General features: G+C 37.2%; 1 protein-coding gene across 2 annotated transcripts in view; it reads left to right on the top strand.

The window, feature by feature from the left end:
- The window catches only part of CAMK4 (calcium/calmodulin dependent protein kinase IV), a 209,324-nt gene extending 193,467 nt beyond the window's left edge, over positions 1 to 15,857 (top strand). For both annotated transcript variants that reach the window (XM_074328611.1, XM_074328610.1), the window contains 3 exons: positions 3,259 to 3,385; positions 7,021 to 7,173; positions 8,525 to 15,857. In XM_074328611.1, the coding sequence (XP_074184712.1) occupies positions 3,259 to 3,385; positions 7,021 to 7,173; positions 8,525 to 8,953 (709 nt within the window). In that variant the 3' untranslated portion in view covers positions 8,954 to 15,857. The remainder of the gene's footprint in view (positions 1 to 3,258; positions 3,386 to 7,020; positions 7,174 to 8,524) is intronic.
- The last annotated feature ends 1,937 nt before the right edge of the window (positions 15,858 to 17,794 follow it).

Here is a 17,794-nt window from a genome sequence, read left to right as displayed (position 1 = left end):
ATGCTATAGACTGTGTGGCTTAAACAACAGACATTTATTTCTCACAGTTCTGGAGACTCGAAGTCCAAGATCAAGTTGCCAGTTTGTTAAGTTTATGGTGAGAGCCCTCTTCATGGTTTGTGGATGGCTGCCTTCGCCCTGTGTCCTCAACGTGGCAGAGAGTGGAAGCAAGCTCTTTGGTGTCTCTTGTTAACAGGGCACTAATTCCATCATGAGGCCCCACCCTCATGAACTCCTCTAACCTTAATTCTCTCCCAAAGGCCTCATCTCCAAGTGTCATCACATTAGGTGGTTAGGGCTTTAACATAAGAATTTGGGGAGGACACAATTCAGTCCATAGAAGAAAGAAGGTTTGTGTTTTAAATTTACTAGTGATCTTAGAAACTGAAGTGTTTAGGTAATATGGTTAGGCATGGGATAACTGGGGTAGGACCCACAAACAAGTTAGTAAACTCTGAGTATAGACATTGATGAGTAGCCAAAACAAAAAGGTTGAACAAGCAACCCGTGAAATAGCCATCTGCCATTATGTGATGTCAGCAGATATTTTCAGTGTTCAAATCCCTGTGTTTTCAGAATGTATTAAAGTTTCAGAAGAATTTGGAGAGGTAGGGAACAATGTTTTTTCTTATGAAAGTACAAACTGTTCAGTAATTTGTGTTTGCCATACTACGTGTTTAATTCATTCAAATGAATCCGTAAAGCCATGTCACAGAATTCCTTCAGCTTATATTTCAGATCACTTTTATACTGGGGAAAGAATGTTGTCTCCTGAATTATGTAGGTGATATATCATACTTAGTGATGCTAACTGAAAAACTGAACTATACAAGTAATGATTCAGATCTGTCCTTAACAAGTAAATATGCCACCCAATTACAATTTCATATTGAAATGTGATGTGAAGGGTTTTAGCACGAAGGATTTACAAGAACTCAGAGAAATGGAGATAGGAAATTAAGCTACATTCACTCTGAAAAACTGAAAAATGGGAATGAGGAAAACTCCATGATATGGTCCCTGACATGGGAAAATGAAGAGAGAAAAAAATGGTGATCATTTAAAAAACATCTTATGATAGCCCTGAAAATAATTTTTAAAGTCTGTCAAGGTCCTTTCCCCTAGTTTACTTGAGGTCATTAATTAGTAGATGCTGGTTGAATGTAAGCAGTAATAGTAGCCCCAAAATGAAAATAAGAGTGCTACCTACAACTGATATCCTTCAGTTCAATTCTAACTTCTATCAGCTTGGGGACTTTTTATTTAATCTGTAGTTCATTAAAAATTGATGGATTCTACCAGGCAAGCTTCACTGGAATATTTTCTCCAGTGGAATGTGCCCTTGGACCTATGTTTCCCCTTTATTATTACTAAAAGTTCCACCAGGCCATTTTGTGTTACAACCTTGCTATTCCTAATGATGGCAGTAGACTGGAAATGAAGGCCATTTTGGTGTTTCTCACGGGAATTCTGGTCTCTCTCTACCTTTGACACCTAAACCCTTTGGTCCCACAGACAAAAGCGACTACTACAATGCTCAGGTCAGAATCAGAATCAGATAACATAAGAGATTCAAACTCTCTCCTTCGGCTTTCAACAATGCACTTCTGCCCAATGGCTTGGAGCTACCTTGTATTATACATTCACACTTCAGACCTGTATAATCCTAATACCCTCCTAAACTCTCCTTGTCAGCATTCAAATACTTCCATTTCTGAAGGCTTTTGCATGGTGTGTGTGTGTGTGTGTGTGTGTGTGTGTGTGTGTGTACGTACACACGCTCTGCTCTGTCACATTTATTCCATTTGGAACATTTCAGGCTGACATGATATAAACTTTTTACCTCTGTCACCAACGCACAAATTTGCTGACATAATTGAGATGAAAGAAAGGCATTTGAATACTGTACCTTCTGAACTGTCATTCTTCTCTCTGAATTTTCAGGAGAAACCTAAGAGTTCCCTAAACTAAACCTGGAAAGTTGGCTAATTTCTCCATGACTAACCAATAACAGACTATATTTTTCTAGCGTTGTGGAAGGCACAGGAGGGCCAGGTAAGGCTGAGTGGCCTCCTGTCAAGGAGCAGACACGGCTCCATTCTGTCTTTACGCTGGAGCAGGGAGACGGTGGGTGCACTGGCCCGGACCTCAGCAGGCCTGAGACTTGCCCTTCCCTGGCTGGCTCCAGAGTATTTGAAAGAGACAAAGACTCTCCCACGTGGGCATTCCCTGAGCAAAAGGATGTGAGAAATTGCTTCTTCCTGGAAACCTACTACATCAGGATGCAGTTGAATGTTTCATGCTCTGCACCAACCTGGCCAGCTTGAAAGATGAATTTGGGAAAATGTTTTTTAACTTACTCATTTCCCCCCCCAAATGTTACACATTCCCTGGTGAGCATTTTTTTTTATAGTTCCCTTTTGGTTCCTAGTGATTTCAGAACTTCCACCCTCCTAGAGCAGCAACTCACTTTTCCTCTCTCTCCTTAGGATGCCAGAAATGGTGCTCTGTTTCTTTCCTCCCACTTTTCCCATTTATTTTTATGCTGACCCTGTTGTGTAAACTGAAGGTGAACATAGTGAAGTGTCTGTGAGATGTACGAGAGTGAGGGTCACATACAAAGTTAAGGAAATTGTAGGCTGCTTACCTCTGTTGTCTGAATCTATCTGTTCACTGTATGAAGTTTTAAAAGGCTGTTCCCTGACAGTAGTTTTAGCTCCTATCTTTGCTCTGAAATCCATACTGGAGTGGAATTAAAATCTAATTCTTTACTCATTTCTATGGAGAAATTCTGTGAATAAGGCTGAATAAAAATGACAGAAAAATTATTTCTTTCCGCCTTTTAATCTCTTTATTCTCAAAATTCTAATTCTCCCACTTTGTAATAAATTGGAGTTGTAATCAATCTCTATCTTCTCAATTCCCAGTGGAAAAAAAATCATGGAAAATCGTTAACATAGTGCCAATAATAATGTTAACTATTTATCATAGTTGTTTTGCGTCGTAATTATTAATATCATTATAACACTTTTTAGCACTCCTAAATTGGTTTTGTATCTATTCCTATTCCCTGAGGACATGATTGTGTGTTTACACCCCCAAAAGTGAATTGTAACAAGGCAATTGCATACTTGTGCTGAATAGACTTGCATTCATAACAGGAAGAAAGGACAGTCTTGAATTTCTGGGAGAAAAAAAAAAGATGAAATATACTGAGGTTTTTAAAGACATTTTGTTCCCTATCTTCTGTCCCTCTAGACTTTGTGGATTTGAACCATTCTATGATGAAAGAGGTGATCAGTTCATGTTCAGGAGAATTCTGAATTGTGAATATTACTTTATCTCCCCCTGGTGGGATGAAGTATCTCTAAATGCCAAGGACTTGGTAAGTGCGAGCACAGTGAAATGAAACAAAATGAAGTAAAATCCCTCACATTCATTGTTAGCTAATGAATGGGCAGTGTCATTTTTAAAATTTGCCACTCTTAATATCTTATTTCTTTATAATCGTAAAGTATTTTAAATAAAACAATGCACACTAATATATTTTCCTTATAGATAATGAAAAATACCAGGGGTGCCAAAAAATGTATACACATGGCTTGCATTCATCTTTTGTTATTGGTGTATATTGAATATTATAATTTTAATACAATTTTTTCCTTCTTAAAATGTGTATGCATTTTTTTGGCACCCTCTGTAGATATGTTTGACTCATCACTAGCTGAATTGTCACAAATTACGAATTATTGCAGTATTAATTAATGAGATTTTATCATCTAGTCAATGTAAAAAGTCTTGCATATGAAGACTGCTGTGCTGGGTGAATCCAAACATAATTTACACATAATTCTGTTTTAACATGGCTTGTTATTACCTAGATTTGGTTATATTTCAAATAAAACATGTTTCTTGAAATCTTTAAAGTTATTAAAATATCCTGATAGTAACACATGACTCATCATGCATCACTGGCATTATAAACAAATTATACTGTGCCAACAATGCATTTTGTTTGGTGTTTTTTTTGTTTGTTTTACTTGGCTTCTTACTGAAGCTAATATTGAAGTTTGTTTATATTCAGGAAACACATATCCTCTGAGGAGATGGGCCACCTGTTCTAAAATAAAGAGGATACTAGCATGGGATTGAAACATTTACCATCAATCCTCTAGAGAAAAACCATGCAGAAATAACTAAATGCTGACTTTTGAATCACAGAGGTTAGATCTCCAAGGGATCTTAGGAGTCTAGAGTCTTCCCCTCATTTTGAAGATGAGTGTGCTACAGCCCAGAGAAGTGAAATGACTGTCCGGGGTCACACCACTTCCCAGCAGAAAGTCATTGTCATGCACTAATGATCCATGTTTCCAGACCCTTTTCCAAAGCTCTTTTTCCTCCAAACATTTCCATCTTACCATCCATGTTCTTGGATGAGACACACCTCCTATAGGCCATGCCTTTTCCAGTGTGACTGGGAAGACAGGGAGTAGTATGTGTGATGGGTGTGGCTGTGTCATCCCAACTCCACCCTCAAGTCAGGCCCCACACTCCTAAACTTCTTTCCACCTCCACCACCACTGTCCAATCCCAGCCCCCATCCTCTCCCACTGGACCAGTGTCATAACCTCCTGTCTGGACTTCCTGCCTCTTCCCATGTCCTTCTCAAGTACACTCTTGACATGGGATCCAGAGGAATGTCTTAAAAATAAATCATATCATGTCACTGCTTTAAGGCTCTTAGGACAAAATCCAAGATCTATACAACGCTGCCTGGTCTGGAGCCTGTCACCCTCTCCCGTGCTACTCATTTCCCATCACTCTCCTTTCATCTTTCTTCACTCCAGTGCACCAGACCTCCAGCCCTCATCAGTGTAGCTCTGGGTATAAGCCATTTCTCTTTCTTCTGCTTTGTAATGTTCTTTTTTGCATTCTTCCTCCTTCCACCAAAACACACACACACACACACACACACCCCTCTTTGCAGAGGTAACTCTTATCTTCAAGCCCTAGCTGCCGTGTGACAGCCTCTGGGAGGCTTGGTCTGCCCCCATTCGCCAGCTCCTCCTTCAACAATTGATTCGTTCCTTCTGCCTCGTTTTTCCTGGACTTCCTCTTTTAGGATACTTGTCACTTATATTTACTTGTGCAAAAGTCCTCCTTAATTAGATTGTAAACTCTGAGAGAGGACATAGCATGTGTGCCCAGATCTTAGTGCCATATGGGTGTATAGGTCAAAAAATGTGTATTGAATAAGACAATGTATGAGAAAAGAGATTTTTAAAGTCTGACACACCTGAATTCAAGTGCCCCCTTTCTCATAATCTAGACGTGTCACCTTGGGCTTGTAATCTAACCTCTCTATGCTTTAGTTTTCTTATCTGGGATGATATTGGTATCTATCTCTAGATTGTTGGGAGATTTAAGGGATATACTACATGTATATATACAATATAATAAACTGAGCTACTAACTCAATTTAGCCTACCTCCTTTATTTAGCCCTCCTTCCATTTCTTTTCATCCCTAATGAAAATTAAATGGATAAGAAGGTTATCAGTGATATTTGTTCATTTAGCTAAATCCCACTGCTTAATAAATTTATAAAACTGCAGAGCTAAAGGAATCCTTGAGCCCATAAGTTCTACTTCTTAGCAGAATTTGCATGTGTTCTGCTATCAGCACAGGTGACAGTGCCAATGAGTGGGCAAGTGGGCGAGTTGGGTTGTAAGGGGGGCTGTAGGCTATCTGTAAGGCTTTGGGCTTGAATCCTGTCAAGGTCACTGGATCTCTCTGACCTTCAGCAAGTTTCTTAACAATTCAGTGCCTCAGTATCTTCAAATGTAAAGATTAACACTGGCATATGTGAATTCTCAGTACCTATTGGCTTTCAATAAACGTTTTCATGAGGACGAGGATGGTAATGAGGAAGAAGAAAGGGATCATTGGAAAACGAGAGGGAAATATTTACTTGTCAAGGATGCTGTTAAGGATTAAGTATCATTTACAGAAATTTATTAGTTCACGTGTTCAACAGATAATACCGTGTTTCCCTGAAAATAAGACCTAGCGGGACAATCAGCTCTAATGCGTCTTTTAGAGCAAAAATTAATATAAGACCTGGTATTATATTATATTATATTATATTATATTATATTATATTATATTATATTATATTATATTAAAGACCTGGTTTTATAGTAAAATAAGACTGGGTTTTATATAATAATTTTTGCTCCAAAAGATGTAGTAGAGCTGATTGTTCCACTAGGTCTTATTTTCGGGGAAACACGGTAGCTATGACTACTATCAGATTTTTATTTACTGTGCATTTCTTTCTTAATCATCTGTACTTCTCTCCACCTCCTCTCAATTTTAAACCTAAGCAGCCTCATGCTTCTGCTCTCTGCAAATTCAGTGCCTCTACCCCAAACACATATTCCTTTGCATATTTTGGAGAAAAGAAGGAAATGGTGAACCAGATATTTATTCTTCATTTGACTTTCTGCCTGACTTTGTTAGCCTGTGTCCAGTTCTTCTTAGTTTATTAGAGTTAGAAAAGACTCGGGCCTTAAATAATCCGAAGTCCCTCATTTTACACGTGAGCACGCCACTGTCTTCTCAGACTCCCTCAGCTACAGCTACCTGAAGCCATTCCTACCCACAGTCACCTCTGAGGACTTAAAAAAAGTGGGTTTTTGAAATATAGTCAGTGGTAACTTTACTAACCATTGTCACCCCAATAAAATTTAATTTAAAAAAAAACACGAAAGATTTGTTGGGAATCAAGTACACAGAGATAAGATAACCTAGAGAACATTTACTCATTATAATATCTTACCTCATATTTTATTTGTTATTAAACATATGGTAATATTAAAACACTTTTAAAAGACAGAATATATATTCAGTGGTACTTCCAGGGAAATAGAATAAGACCTTGAAGTTTACAAGCTGAGGGGCAAGCCCAGGCCCACCATAAAAACCCCCCTAAGAAGTCTATGGCTCTTTATCATTTCAGGTCAGAAAATTAATTGTTTTGGATCCTAAGAAACGGCTGACTACCTTCCAAGCTCTCCAGCACCCATGGGTCACAGGCAAAGCAGCCAATTTTGTGCACATGGATACTGCTCAAAAGAAGCTCCAAGAATTCAATGCCCGGCGCAAGCTTAAGGTAAGATGACAGATTTTGTTTTCTTTTGTTTTTAAAAAAGATTTCTCTCTTATCTTGAACTATCAAAGATAGATCCACCATTCTTCATCTAATACTATTATGATCGCCTATGGTACCAGGCAAAATTCTGCTTTGTAATCCCAACAATATTGGTATAAAGCCACTCACAATCTTATGTTATCCTCTCATAAGAGTCTATTGTTAATAAAAGGAAATATGTTGTATGTTGAGATTTACTCACCAAACAAATACTTTATCATTGCTTCTCATTTTCTTGAGGCTGACCTGCTTGAACAGCACTGTTCAGGAAACTCATATTTATTCAGAAAGTTGTCTTCTTTCTGAATATGTGAGAATTGGGAAACAGTTTGTTTAAAACTATATTTTGTAATAATTAACATACTTGGTAGAATTAAAATATTCAAATGATACGGAAAATTGTCCACCCAAATGTATCTCTTTTATAGAATATAGTATATGGAATAGAGATTAGGTGTTTTTCTCTTACATACCATGTTTCCCTGAAAATAAGACCTAGCCAGACAATCAGCTCTAATGTGTCTTTTGGAGCAAAAATTAATATAAGACCCGGTCTTATTTTACTATAAGACCGGGTCTTATATAATATAATATAATAATATAATATATAATATAATATAATATAATATAATAATATAGCATAATATAATAATATAGCATAATATAATAATATAATATATATAATACCGGTCTTATATTAATTTTTGCTCCAAAAGATGCATTAGAGCCAATTGTCCGGCTAGGTCTTATTTTCAGGGAAACAGGGTAACAGTGCTTAGGGCGAGCTATGTATACAGGGATCTCAGAGAACAGCTGGAGTTCCAAAACAGTATCCTACTCAGCCTTACAGGCTGATACAGACTGAATAAACCTGAAGGGTTCCATGGTTAAATTAATTTGGAATACCCTGGATTAAATAACGCGGACTTAACCCAGGCTTTCTCAAATAATCTGACCAGGGACCTCTTTTATCTCCATAAAACCCATTAACATCCATGGAAATAGTGTTCCATGAAACAAATACTTTGGGAAACACAGTCTAAAGTTTTTGAAAACTGGTAATCTGTGGACAAACTCATTTACTCAGGCTTTCAATTATCCAGGTAATTAAATACACAGACTAGTTTGAGATTAAATATATTTTTCTGTTTATTTTCCAAACAAGTTTTCGTACAACCATCTTGGAATAATATACTTTGAAAGGATGAACACGAACATATAAAGCAAACTGTCTACATGCAAAGGTGAGGTTGAGCTCTGACTTGGGGTTTTAAGTGGAGGTGACACCTGACACTTTTCTCTTTCCAACCAGGCAGCAGTAAAGGCCGTGGTGGCCTCCTCCCGGTTGGGAAGTGCCAGCAGTAGCCATGGCAGCATTCAGGAGAGCCAGAAGGCCAGCCAAGAGCCACCTCCAATCCAAGATGGCAATGAAGATGTTAAATCTATTCCAGAAGGCAAGAAAGTTCAAGGAGATGGGGCCCAAATGGCAGTTGAGAGGGCAGAGGCTGAGCTGATGAAGGTACAGGCCGTACAGGAAGTTAAAGCTGCTGCTGAGGCCAGCAAGATGGTGTCCGAGGCACTAGCTGACAGGATAAAGGTGGCTGACCCAGAAATCGAGGAGGGCTCAGCAGAGGAGAAGCTGAAGACTTTGGAGGAAGCAGCAGGCCCCAAAGAAGGGCAAGGAAATCCTGCTCTGGGGTTTGGAGCTCAGCAGAATGATGTGATCCTGCCGGAGTACTAAACTGGCTAACTTCCATCCTGGAAGCCAAATCCTGGCACTTTATGCGTTTTATCCTTTAGCAAGGAAGGTGTGGAAGCATGATATGCGCTATAGTGATTCTGTTTTTGAGGTACCAAGAAAAAAAACACAAAAAAACAAAAAAACATATGTATCAGTTGGTAATCCTAACTTCCATGCATGTTACTGCTTTATGAAAAAATAGTGTCTTCTATGGTATGTAATGGATACCTAATACCAATGAGTTTAATTTGAAATTGCAAGTAAACACAACCTAACATTTAAAAAACATGCATTTTCAGGGACCAATAGCACACACTTGAAGTAAATAGTAACAAATTGTTTTTGCTTTGAAAACCTAGCCATCCTATATACCCTTTGGATTTCTTCACAAGGCAGTCCATCATTCCTCTGGACTATTGCTCAGCTAGTACTAGGTAATCTAAACTGTGTTCCTATGACGTTCACATTTTATTTTTCATCAATGTGCTCAAATTGTTTACAAGGAGATGGTCATAGGTTGTAGCTATATGGTATGTGGGGCGAAAAATCCATAACAGTAAGAAATTGAAGCATGCTTTAAGGGCCACAAAACCATACACCCCAAAGCTTGTGTGGAGAATGCTTTTTTATTTTGCCCTTATTTATACACACTATTTACTAATAACCAAAAACGTTTTGTCATTAAATTCTGCCACTTTACAATCCTGGAGAAAGTGTTTTACAGACTCATGCTGAGGAATGCATTCTTTCCTTCACCTGCTCCCTGATACAATGTTCTGATGGACAACACTTAGTAAGGTATAAAGAAATTTAGTGAAGAAAAGGAAATAAGACTGGGACTTAGAATAACAAAATTGATTCCTTGTCATTTTTTTAGATAAAATTGGATTTAGTCATAGTTTCTACAACTTTAAATAACTTTTTTTTTTTTTTTTTGTATAAACTATACTTACCAAGTTTCAAATACTTAGAAAAATCCCACCCCACAGGCCGGTGCCAAAATGTCTGAATAGAGTAGGAATAGCATTCCATTATAAGAGCATTATTGATTTTACTAGAGTAAGAGCACATTTTTGTTTATAAAAGTCTTTTTTCCTTCAACGGATGGTAATTTAGATATACTGTTTATAAACTAAAGATATTTCTGAAAAGCTAGTATATCTTTTTCTATCTTTTTCTCATATTTGGCATGGAAGTGCCCACATTTTACAATGTAATTTTGAAAGTTTCCGTGTGAAGAAATTTAGAACAGTGCAATTTATTATTTACCTTAAAAAACAAAAAGAAACAAAGAAAAAACTCTGATTTCAAATCAAATCAGACTCTTGAGAAGCTGTAACATTAGATCTAATACTTCACTATGATTTCTTTCAAAATATATTTCTTGTGATTTTCATGTGAACGCTTTTCCCTTATAGAAATCACATTTAAATTCCAAGTACCTCAGTTTTATTTCTAGTTTGAATTGAAATGAACATTTTATGAAATTAATTATGCATCACATTTTTAGCACATTACATTAATTTCAAAAAAGGATTATTTTCCAAAAAAAAATGAAAGACTATAAAAATGACTATTGCATAAAAATGCTCATCAAACAATGAGATCTTAACTTCTTTAGGCTTTTCTTCAAAACTGTTAAATCGTAAAATAAAAAGAAATGTCTGGTTTTGGGGGCTATTGGACCTTCGTAGACATTCAGCATTCCAAATGCAAAGCTTCCTTTACTGCTATTCTCCTGAGAAAAACAAGGTAGGACTTCTCATCTTTCCTTGTTTAGGGGCCTGACAGTCACTGACATGGAGGAAATAGCCCTGAGGGGCACATCATTTGGGCTCAGAGAAAGATTATTTTTTGTTTATTTATTTTTGTTAATTAGTAAAGAGTACTTATCCTCTTTTTTCCTGTTCCTTTCTTCTTTATTTTTTCTCAAAATTCCCATTTTTAGCTATTATGAAGGGCTCTTAACCTTTAAAAATGCCTTTGTTACTAAGTATTAAAATTTCCATTTAAAAAAGATCCCGGTGTACTTTTCCCAATGAGACTTAGAGGGAAAGGGATCTTATTAGAGTGTGGCAATTTATTGAAAGAGCAACATATACCATCCCTACCAGTCTACTCCCATATCGTTCCAAGGGCAGTCGTTACCTCATTCCAGTACTCCAGGCAGACTGCAGTGGATGATGGGAACAGCATTGGAAATGTCAGGGCCGATGTGTTTCAGAATTCGACCCATTTAAATGACTACACATGCCTATTCCCTGGTGAGTATTCCAGGGTGTGAGGATAATTTCCTCTATTTTTAAACTCGTAAATTACAGTGTATAAAAATCAATGGGAATTTTCAATTTTGACTTGTATGTTAAAGATTAAGTCCTGATAATGCCTAAATAGTGATGAACTCAGTAATTTCAGTGGAAAATAAGTCAAACTTTCACAAAAATTGGTCATTTCAGCCAAGAGAGTCGATCTAAGATTTTATAGAAATATAATCTAAGTTAGAATAATTGGGTTAGCATTTTGAAAGAACTGTAAACATTTATACTGCTTGTTAAAATGGGATATATTATCTCTCACAAAGATTATTCAGCTAAATAATGGCAGATAGAGCTTTGACAAACTTCTTCATAATGTTACCCCTAATTGACAATATAGTCAAATTATGTATGAAGCAAAAGAATTAAGGGAATTTCAGCAAAGAACAATAAATTATGTTTTATATTTTAGATATGATAGTTATTATATTACATTATTAATTTTTGTTTTCAGAGAAGTTCAGAGGCATAGCATAACTATTTTACCATGAAGAAGGACAATCTTGATATCCCCCATTTAAAAAGTCTAATTGGAATCCCGGTGATTTTTCTCAAACAGTTAAGAGCTCATATGTCCCATGAATATATAACTAAGGTAGAAGTTCCAGTAATACGGTTGTAGAAGCTAACACAAGTGCCGTCAAATATAAATGTGATGCAAGTCACATACATAATTTTAAATTTTCTCTTAGCCACATTTTAAAAAGTAAAAATCAAAACACAAAAATAGGTGAAATTAACTGTATATTTTAATCAAATGTATCCAAATAATAATTTCGTCATTAATCAGTATGAAAAATTATCCAGCATGTAATCAATATGAAAAATTAATGAGATATTTAAAATTTTATTTTTATACTAAGTTTTCAAAATCAGGAGTCTATGTTACATCTTTAATCAATCAAGTGCTCAATAGCCACAGGTATGGGTAAAGCACTGTTCTGGAGCATTTTTTTAAGAAAAATGACGCATGAATTTCTATGCTTAGATTAGAGCTGCCTCAGTTTCCCACACAGGAGTTGGTAGGAGTCCAAAAAGAAAATGTTTCAGAAACATCATACACTGAAATAAATAAAAACTCTATTGGCTGCTTCTGCTGATTCATGTGCTTCAGAGGAGTGTGTTCCCAACATGACTTTTAGAGAACAGCACTTTCCTGGGCGTTGCTAAACTGTCTGTTGGCCACAGCACCTCTCCCGTTTGGGCCCTGGAATCTAGACTGCAGGTTAGGGTTTCCTGAGCACTGCCATGAAGCCAATAGTATTCTTGTGTACTCAAATTTACTGTGGGTGAACTATGTGCCCCCATTCAGGAAAGACTGCACATCGACTCTTAATAAGGTGTTGTAGGCCTGGGCTAGGCTGCATACCATCCTTGTGTGGCAAGCACTATTTCTTTCTAGAAACCTAAATGATAGCAAATTTGCATGATGAAGATTATCCGATAAGGACGATGACCCCCCCGGCCCCAGTGTGAATATGACTGTCGGCTGGCATGTTTTAGATTTCCTTAGGAAAGTTTAATGAACACTGCCATTACACATAGATTCAAAAGACTTTTGGAATTTTCTTACATACTGCTATTTTAGAATAATCTTCAAGGTTCTATAGCCATTTTTAGTGGCAGACTTAAAAAGCAAGAACAGTTTGCCTTTTATTGTGACCTCAATAACATAGCATTTTAAACATATTTTGTAATTTAGAATGTCTAGCAATCCCTAGTTCCAGTTTCACATGCAAGATAACTGTTGGTGGGTTGCCTACACCCTGAAGATTTAAAGAGAGCCATTTGTTTCATAAGCCAGTTTTTATTTCACAGGAGCATCTGGTTACATTTCACATTGGAAAAAAAGGAAATGCCAGAAAGGCAAAGAATAAAATTAGTAAACCATTTATTCTGTTTTACAGGATTGTTCTTGCAAAGAACAAAAAAAAGCAAATGCAAAAAAATAGTTAACAAAGTGAATCAGCATTAGGTTTTTCTTGATGAAGGTTGACTCCACATATAATTGACATAAATATACTGTTAACAGTCAATTACATAATTACAATGTCATTATGTAATTTAGTTGTCATTGCAGAGTACTTGGTAGACTACTTTAGGTGGTGCAAAGTTTCCAGACATATACCTACATAATAGGATTTGTAACATCGTTGTAATTATTGCCTATTAGGTCATATTTTAATTTACTTAATGTTTATCACTGATATATTTCTGATCAGGATCATTGCTAACATTTGCACACTTACTGGTTAAATACTGCTTAATGGTTAGACTCTATGTGTGTCTTTGGTATTTTCTTAAACATTTATGCACATGTAATTTCAATACTGGTATTATAATATTCATAACCACATTACAGGCAGAAATGTACCCAATAATTATCTGTAACTTTTTTTTTTTTTTTGCGAAGTCCTTTTCTTCCCCTGGCACAACTCAGGGTGAGTTTCTGGTTCCTTCAGAAATAGGGAAAAAACAAACAAACAAACAAAAAAAACTCCTAACTAAAAGACAGAGAAATATCAGCTATCAGCTACCCACCCCTGGTAACCAAGTTCAGCATTTGCTCTTTCTATATTCTGATCTATTAAAAAAGTTTTTGTCATGATTACTCCTTTCAGATACATCTGAGATCAGATAATATAATTTCAGCTCACGAAGCCCAACCATTTATATACTTACCTTGGAGAGCAATACCAACTTGACTAATTTATGCTTCTTGCTTGTTTAAAATTTCTTAAAATTCCAATTTCCATAAATGCCATAAATGTTTCTGATGTACTTGAGAGGATTTGATTGCGTGATTTTAACTTCCGCTGGCCCAGAGGTCCACCTATGGCAAGATGGAAGTTTTGCCATGAGAGTGACCATCTGACTCCTTCACAAGGATCAAGAATCAGACATTGCTCTAGAAGACTCCAGGCATCTGACTTTGCTGAACTTAAATGAGCCAAACGGAAGACAACCTCCTCCTATGCTCTGATTCAAAGTGATACTGGGGGCGGACGGGTGGCTCAGTTGGTTAGAGCGCGACCTTGTGGTTGAGAGCCTGCACTCCAACCATCTGAGCCATCCAGGAAGCTCAGCAAAGCAGCAGCTCAGCTCAAGGTGCCATGTGCAAACTTAGTTACAGGGGGCACACACAGTCCACAGTGGGCACAACCCACCATCCCCTGCGGGAGTCGAACCAGCAATCTTGTGGTTGAGAGCCCGCGCTCCAACCAACTGAGCCATCCGGGAGCTCAGCAGCAGCTCAGTTCAAGGTGGCAGTTCAAAATTAGTTGCAGGGGGTGCAACCCACCATCTCCTGCAGGAGTTGAACCGGCAACCTCATGGTTGAGAGCCCACGATCCAACCGAGCCATCTGGCCACCCGGGAGCTCAGCAGCAGCTCATTAACTCATTCTAGTTGCAGAGGGCGCAGCTCGCTGGTCCATGTGGGAATTGAACCGGCAGTTGCCGGGAGCTTGTGCTCTAACCAACTGAGCCACCCGTCCACCTCCCAGAAGTTAGTTTGAAACCCTAAACAGTAATGCTAAGACAGGAAAACCACACTGTTCTTAACAGTTGTTTTCAGCACATTTTGAAGACATTTTGATGTGGACATTTCGACCTGGAAAACCCATGGATATGGACTATTTATATCCATGTATTCTTTGCTGTGATTCATTGTTAAAAATAACAGATATTTCATCTCAGATGAAATAATCTTTATTGTTCATTTAAAGAATTTCTTATTGTTCCATTAAAGGATTCTTTCAAGCTACTCAAATACAGTAGGATTCACATTAGAATTTTTGTAAGGTGTTGTTTTCCCTAAGCACTCTCACTCTATCAGTTAAAGATGATCAAAATTTACTGTTTGTCCTTTCCTTGATATATGTATAGTAGTCAATCTGGTTTGTAAAGGATACAAGTAAGTATGACTATAAATTGAAAACTTGTCATCTCATAACTGCCTCCTTTTAACCTGACCTACTTTATAGCCTATCATGCAGCTAATAGGCAGTAGCATAGAGTACAGATAGCATAGTCATGCGTTAGGATTTTGTTTACATTTTTATTGTCAAGGTTATTACTTATGTCAGAAGTTATGTCAGGTGTTTCTATTCATGCACCCTGCCTCAGTAAGAATTCAATGGTCCTCCTGAAACCAAAACAATTACCTAATGTGTCTATTTATCAAGTAGTAATGTCCAAACAATATAATAGTATTATTGCATTCCATTGTCCAAAGATATTGTTTTCCTTGAAATTTTTTAATTTCCTGTAAGTTTACTGAGTGGGAATAGTAGACAAGGGTTTAAGTAATTTCTTATAGCCAACGAACTAAGGGTGTCAGGGAAAAGGGATTGTTGTTAAAGAAGTTAGAGGCTAATGCATATACTTTTTATTATTGGAATGCCAATCATTCTTTGTGATATACATATAAGACATGCATTTTTTTAAACGTAATTTACACATAAAAAATCATCCAAGGAAATACATTTAAATCCCCAAAGAACAGTTTTCAGGAGTTAAGCAAACTATGGTTCACAGACCAAATCCACCAGAGCCTGTTTTTATAAATAAAGTTTTATCAGAACATGACCATGCTCATTTATTTATATATTGTCTGTGTCATACTAGGAGGGCAGAGTTGAGTATTTCAACAGAGACAATATGGCCCAGCAAAGCCTAAAATGTTTATCTGGCTCTTTACAGGAAAAAAAACAAAAATTGATGGAAAAAAAAACCCTTGGTTTTTCATGGCACCCCATCCATGCCTTTTGGTGACATCTAGGAATACAGATTCCCATACTCCAGATTTCTTTTCCTTTGCTTAATGTTATTTCCACTTGCTTCTTAGGATCTTAGGACAGCTTTGTTTTTGTTGCAGATGGTCTCACAACAATAATTGTGCTGGAAATACAAATTAACAGTAAAATTCCCTTACAGAACTAAAAAATTTAAAATTGCATCATTCCTGAAAAAAGAAATTTGGAAAGTGAATTGACTTGGTTAAGAGAAAGGAATTAAAAAGATTTCTAGCACTTTGAGCATGTTCTAGAAATTTGATCCTTATACTTAAAATCATGTAAATGTTACCTTCCACTTATATTTACTCACTTTTAAGTCAGTCCAGAGCTGCTACTTGGTAAGCTAAGAAATAAGAGTCCTTTGGTTCTGAATCCTTCAGAATATTCTCAATTTACATCAGCTGGATTTTCATTTAATGATTTTTAGGAAATAACGTGCTTTATTCTATGACAATGACTTGCTCATCAGTAGCTCTGAGAGCAGGCAAACAGCCAATTCTTTGATATAAGCAAGCTACTTTTCAATTTCCCATGTTTTTCAGGGTGTTCACTAATTTCTCTGAAAAGAGAGGGCCTCGAGTAAATTCTTTCCTTTACTCTTCTTACATACTTTGGACTCCATGAAAGACCCTTTTCATAGTCTATTTCTGTTATAGAGAAGTCGTTCATTCCACAGTATGTGCCGTAAGGGAAGCAGGTGATCCAGAGATTGGGAAATGTAGGCATGCGTGACCTTTGCATTTGACTTGGAACATCTGTAGCCAAAAGGTTACAAATGAGATAGTGAGTAGAAAACCTAGTATCAGCTTATTATTAGGAATACCTAAAATTACACCATGACTCTAATTAAATAATATACTTTTCTTTAAACTGTTGCAGCAATTAATATGATGCAGCCCCTGGGATTCACTATAGAGCTCAGGAAACGAGATGAATTGTCTGCCACCTCCTCATGGTTGACATGTGTAGGATACTTACTTGGAATGGGAGAGGGAAAAGATAAAATGTAGATTAGGATTCCACATTCCTACCTGCCCATTTTTGTTGATTCCTCCGAGTTAATGCACTTAAATTAACATTTCTACATTTCTCTCAACATCTGGGTTACCTGCTTCCCTTAGAAATGAATAGAGCAAAGTCAATAGCTCATTTTCCTCTCAGAACCATAAATAGTAGTGTTGCAGGGATATTAGGCCTACATCGCAAGCACACTTTAAGGAAATAATTTGCTAATTTTGAAGCTTCCAGAAATAGCCCATCCCAGGAACCAATTTTCTCAATAAATTTCCACTGAGAGATAATTATGTACAATGAAGGAGTCGGAGATGAATTAAACTCCTCTAGGAGAAACAAAACAAGTGTACATATGTAGCCTGTGCGATATCTAGGAAGGCAGTAAGCTCTCTAAGGATGGCAAGAAAGAAAAGCTCCCTTCTGCCGGGAATGATCAAGGAAAGCTTCATGGGAACACAGTATGGATTTGAAGGATGGGGGAAAATCTTTGCAGGGTAGGGAGGAGGAAGGGGGCACATTTGGCTGAAAAACCTAGAGAAATGCAAGGGGAAGTGGTGAAGGAGCAATCCTGCTTATGAAAGGCTGACACTCATGGAGGTGCTGTTAGGTCAGCACTCGTCTCAGATCTTGCGCAAAGCTGAATTAGGCCCCCTTGCCCTTTTCTTATTCTGGGTAGACACGTGTGCAGCATTTTCTCAAGCATGTAGCCCTCTG

This window comes from Rhinolophus sinicus, linkage group LG03, assembly GCF_036562045.2.
Source record: "Rhinolophus sinicus isolate RSC01 linkage group LG03, ASM3656204v1, whole genome shotgun sequence".
Classification (NCBI taxonomy): domain Eukaryota; kingdom Metazoa; phylum Chordata; class Mammalia; order Chiroptera; family Rhinolophidae; genus Rhinolophus; species Rhinolophus sinicus.
The sequence above is the reverse complement of the archived record's forward strand: the minus strand, read 5'-3'. Positions and strand labels throughout refer to the sequence as shown.